At 32.8% G+C, this 5,783-nt stretch overlaps 1 protein-coding gene across 2 annotated transcripts; it reads right to left on the bottom strand.

The window, feature by feature from the left end:
- Positions 1 to 3,026: 3,026 nt before the first annotated feature.
- LOC108206798 (metal tolerance protein 1) lies at positions 3,027 to 5,080 on the bottom strand. Of its 2 annotated transcripts, none has more exons than XM_017377207.2 (2): positions 4,811 to 5,080; positions 3,027 to 4,429 (listed from the first exon to the last, which is right to left on the bottom strand). In XM_017377207.2, the coding sequence occupies exon 2, from the start codon at positions 4,427 to 4,429 to the stop codon at positions 3,092 to 3,094; it is 1,338 nt and encodes a 445-aa protein (XP_017232696.1). In that variant the 5' UTR covers positions 4,811 to 5,080; the 3' UTR covers positions 3,027 to 3,091. The 2 variants fall into 2 exon arrangements, with proteins under 2 accessions (XP_017232696.1, XP_017232695.1); XM_017377206.2 differs by having other exon boundaries at positions 3,027 to 4,468.
- Positions 5,081 to 5,783: the final 703 nt, after the last annotated feature.

Genomic DNA, 5,783 nt, shown 5'->3' on the forward strand with positions numbered 1-5,783 from the left:
AAATTATTCATGCATATCCGCTCACTTGTATGATCTCTCCGATCAAAAAACAGGAAATGGCCACTCGGTCAAAACTAATGAGTAACGGTTGTTCCCCACTCCCCGTAGCTTTGCTTTTCTTTTCGTAACAGTGTTTGGAAACATTATTTGATGACGCAAACAAATTAGGAAAAAAACTGAAAAAGGGAAGAAAAAAAATTGAGGGAGTGTCGAACCTGACCAACAGGATTTGAGGCACAAGAACCAACCTTACAGCCAGTCGAAAGGGATCATTAGGTCCACCAGCAGGGGAGGGCACATGAACCAGAGGTGCACCGAGTGAATCACCTGGTTTATAATTCAACTCCATGTAACCGGAGCAAGGTTAGGGTCACCCGGGCCATCATGTGTTCCTCTGTCCCTTACCCACACTCCCTCAGAGTTGTACAATTATCATTGCATAATATAAACACTTCTTTAATTATTCATCTCCTCAATAAGGGACAACTATTAATCGATTTTAATTAAGGGTTTTAAACTTTAAATATCAAACAAAAAACAACTACTTTAAACTCATATTATATCATCACGCCAATTGCTTTATGTAAAATGCATCATGATTCATGTGTATATACATACTATACATACTTGATATCGGAGAGATTGAAGAATAAAATTGGCTGGTGCTGTTGGTAGAAGTTGCTGATATGATTCCGGCAGTGTATTCCGGCGAACTTGCGGGAACAATCATCAGAGATCGCGACTATGGATGACGAGCATTTTTACATCACCCCAGTGGCCCAGCCCCAGGTGTGTAGCTGCGGAAATATAAATATTTAGTAAATAATTTTAATGACATATTCATTACTTTATACTAGTTTTCTATACCTCATCGAACACCGCACCTGGTCACATTTATATATTTTATTTAACTCTTCTTTTGTTTTAATTATTTTCGAACCTTTTTAAACATATATAATAGATCGTATTTAAAATAATATAATTTATAAAATGTATATCATGTAACTATTTAGAATCTAAATTTTAATTTAATGTAAGAAACTTTTTAATTATTATTAATTTGTATATAATATATTCCTATTAAAGGATAAACATAATTTAAAATAGACGGAATATTACAACAATTATATATAATATCAATAAAAATTGTTATTTATGGAAGTTATATTTAAAGACAATACATATTTACAATTTTAAAAAATATTTAATAAAATAATTATTTTATATATAAACACTTGATTTGATATACATCAAAAATTTAAAGTTATTAACAAATTATTTACTTATATAATAAAAATATATTTGAAAATGCGTCATTAGACTGTCAATGCCTTGCACCATTTTCTTACGATGTCTTTTAAAATATATTTTTTTTTAAACTCTAAAACATAAATTTATTTTCAATTTTTTTTAATAGAAGGAGATATTCAATAAATAACAGGCATCTACAAAAATGATCGAGTCGATCAAACATATAATAAATTAAAATGCCTCTCTTCATATCTAGACAAATAAGCCGGTTGTAATTGACGATGGTATATGTGTTTCATTTCAAATTATGAATTTCAGCCGAGCTAATATAATATGATTTGAGGTGTCATTTCAAATACTTAGCTTAATACTAGTATTTGAATATATTAGATTTTAAATAAAATTTAAATCCAATTTTTTTATGTATCCAAATATGTCACTTGATCAAATTTAAAATTTCCAAATAAAATTCAAATTTTCAAACCGGCCATAATATTATTAAAGCATGGATTACATGTTAAAATAAAAAAATTTACTCAAAAAGAAGAGACCGGGAGGTATGCATGGTGTTGTACATAATTGTGTAAAGTAATTCATATCTAAACGTTTGCTAATTTTGTGGCAAAAAAAAAAGTTTGCTAATTTATGGGGAAAAAAAAAGGTTTGCTAATTCGATAAAAATACTCAACAGGCTCCCCCCCTCTCTCAGTGTCTCTCTCTCCCATTTGATTAAATTCACTAATTCAGATCTTCAAATGAAATTAACGGGGTGTATTCGATTGGGATTTTAATGCATTGTTTTTAGTCTATGGATTTTAATGGATTGTATGGGATTTTGATTTTTTGCGGATTCTTGATGAAATGTCGCAGAGTTGATAGGATTTAGGTACAATGCTTCAAAATCCCATTGAATTTGGTGGGATTTCAAAAAACTTAAAATACACTGAAGAATGCCACAAAATCCATCATTTTATGAAATGAAAAAAAATCCATCAGCATTTGAATACCATCAGATTTTAATGGATTTTAAACAATCCCAATTGAATACCATCAGATTTTAAAGCATTATTTAAAATCTCAATTGAATACCACTAGATTTTGTAGCATAGTTTAAAATCCCAATTGAATACCTCAAGATTTTAATGGATTTCAAATAATCCCAATCGAATACCCTCGGATTTCATGAATGCAAAAAAATGCTTTAAAATCCCAATCCAATACACCCCTGTAAGTTCTCCATGCCACAAGTGTAATACTCAAAGATTCCTAAACTTCGGTGCCAGTGCTTATTCTGATTTACTGTGTTTCCTTATTTGCTTCACATTGTTAATGCTTCGGTGCCAGTGCTTATTCTGGTTTACTGTGTTTCCTTATTTGCTTCACATTGTTAATGCTTCGGTGCCAGTGCTTGATTCTGGTTTACTGTGTTTCCTAATTTGCTTCACATTGTTAATGCTTCGGTGCCAGTGCTTTATTCTGGTTTACTGTGTTTCCTAATTTGCTTCACATTGTTAATGCTTCGGTGCCAGTGCTTGATTCTGGTTTACTGTGTTTCCTAATTTGCTTCACATTGTTAATGCTTCGGCTAAAGGGTTTGAACCTGACTATATGTTTGCAAATTTGGCTTACCAAGTTAAATGCAACTGCAATTCACAATCATTGAATTTAAAAGATTTCCAGGTATATATGCTATGCTATCCGATAAAACGTGGATTATGAATATGAATATTTTCCTGGTCCGACAACATCAGAGAATAAGAGCAATGTTCAAGGTCTAATATGGAACACATATGTTAAAATACAATGAAAGACTGGAAACAAAAGACAAGGAAGAGCAATTTCACCCTTCTTCAATTTGTATAGTTACATGGTCAATTCCGTATGATGTTTGGCAGTAATCCGCAAGTTTATGAATGGTTTCGTTTACACTAACTCCAGCCTCGACTATTACATGACAGGCTAATACAGTTTTCCCAACTGTTAATGCCCAAACATGCATATCATGAACATCTATAATTCCGTCCATACATTTTAGGTCCTCTTTTAAACGATCAACATCTATTTCACTCGGTGTACTTTCTAATAATATACAAAAAATACTTCTAAGCATGGGTATAGTACTACTTAAAGCCACGACTGCAAAGATGAGTGTACAGATTAGGTCAACCACTAACCAGGTTGGTTTTGCCCATATGATTACTCCAGCGATCATAACCCCAATGGTTTGAATCAAATCAGTGATGATATGCAAGTAAGCGCCTTGAATATTAATATTCAGTTTTCTGCTCTTCACCGGGGAATTTGGCACCAGACCAGTGATCTCTTCTTCAGTCCATTCGCATGATTCAACTCCATGATGACCATTTTCAGATTCATTGCAGGTACTATGAGCGTGATCAGGATTATAATTGGGACCCTGATCATAATCGGGATTGCCACTATGACCATGATCACGACTCCAACTGTGAGTATGACCATCATGATTGTGACTGTGAGTATGACTATGACCTTCATCATGACTGTGATTGCTCTCATGACCAGGATTGTGTCTGTTAATGTGTATGTGGCTGTGGTCGTGACTGTGATGGTGATTATGTCCGTGACCGTGCCCATGACTGTGATCGTGGCTGTGACCAAGCCAGAGCACCATTACAAGGTTTATCACACAACCAACAGTAGCAACTATAAACATGAGTTTGCCATTTACCGCATCCTTTTTGTGAAGCATTCTATCTACTGCAGCATATATTAAGGTCCCAGATGTGAACCAAATAAGTTGCACAGATAAGAACGCCCCCAAAACTTCAAGACGGTGGAAACCAAAAGAATGCTGCGACGTTGCTTCCCATCCAGATGCTAAGACAGTAAAGAGAGAAATCGAGAATCCGGCAATGTCAGTCAGCAGATGGGCAGCATCAGTAAGCACTGCAAGGCTATTGGCTTTTAAACCTCCAACGATCTCTACTAACATGGCAATTAGAGCAACACATATAAGCACACCAAGCTTAGTTGCAGACTTTGATCTTTCTTCTGCATCAGACAAACTGAACTCCGCCTTCAAGAAAGAGCAAACAGTGCACGATAATGGCAGTGCCTTAGAGGACACTTCGATTCCTTTTGGCGATTCAGCAACTTCCAGCTCGTATTCTCCTGTCGCAGGAACTATTTGGTGTTCCATCTGCTCACAATTCAGCATCAAAAATCATATTTCAATATACTGCAAAAAAATGAACACCCAGTTTTAGGTACCAAATTGAAGAATGCCATCATATTTGAAGCTCAAAATTCAGACAATTAGAAAGTTCTCATAAGTGTAAGAAGACGCCTTGTTAGCCTTTTACTATCATCATTAATTTACCATCGTATAAACATAAAGATTTTACCCCCAAAAAAGAACCTAATTTATGAACATTTTAAGAATAACCAACTAATTAAAAAAAAACATTATTTTCACGTAACCTCAAATTGAGTGGCTCAATAAAAACATAACACATTCAGAGATTAAATAGAAAAATAGAAAAATGCAAGCAATGAAAGAATAAATGAAGAAGAGAAATACCTAAAAGTTGAAATCAAGAAAGTGCTTGAGAAACCCAGAGTATATATGCGTGTATTTAAGCTGCAACAGAGGAGGTCCTGGTAATATATATTGAATTGGACGCAATCTCCACTGCTATCCATTTGAAATCCTTGAGAATGAAAGAAGGATGATCTTGTTGAAATCCATTTTTTTGTTGGTCAATTGGTTTCTTATTTCTATTTTTTTCTTGTAATAATTTGGTAAGGTCGTAGTACTATTGTAATGGAGGTGGGCATCTTTTATACGAGGAGAGGGACAAGAGAGAAGTTTGTGGAGGGAGATTCGGACAGCGAATATACGACATTTATATACATACAAATTACGATAACACGTCCCTTTAATTTTGCTGTAATAATCAACCAGTCACTCTCACTCGATCTTAAATCAAACGTCCTTTTTGATTTTTCATAAACTGAATAAATCAAAAGTTTGATTAAATATTAAAAAAATTGTTTATATTTAAAATAAAAAATATTTTGAAAATTTATATATTTTATAATAATGTTTTTTAAGTTATATAATATATAAATGATAGTTAAAATATAATAATTGTAATTAGTCAGGATCAAGATGTATCATGGAATGGGATGAATAATTACGTGGATTCAAGGGACGAAAATCATGATATGTAAGTTGGTAACCAACTCAACAAATAAATTTTTATTTCAAAAAAAAAAAAAAACTCAACAAATAAATTTTATTATCAGTTTGTGAGAAAAAAATAATATTATTATCAGCTATTACATTTTGCACTCCAGTCGTCATTTCTATCAAAAATTGATGTCAACATTATTAGTTTATATTTTTTATGACCGTGTTTGTCTTATCTATTTTTTTTAAAATCGTTTGTTTCTAAAAAAAATTGGAATACGTATTTTTTAAATTCATCCAAATACATACCAGACAAACATTTTTCATGAATATTTTTTTTTTGAAATTATTGTTTATCTGT

The sequence above is a fragment of the Daucus carota genome, chromosome 2 (genome assembly GCF_001625215.2).
Source record: "Daucus carota subsp. sativus chromosome 2, DH1 v3.0, whole genome shotgun sequence".
In the NCBI taxonomy this organism is placed as follows: Eukaryota; Viridiplantae; Streptophyta; class Magnoliopsida; order Apiales; family Apiaceae; genus Daucus; species Daucus carota.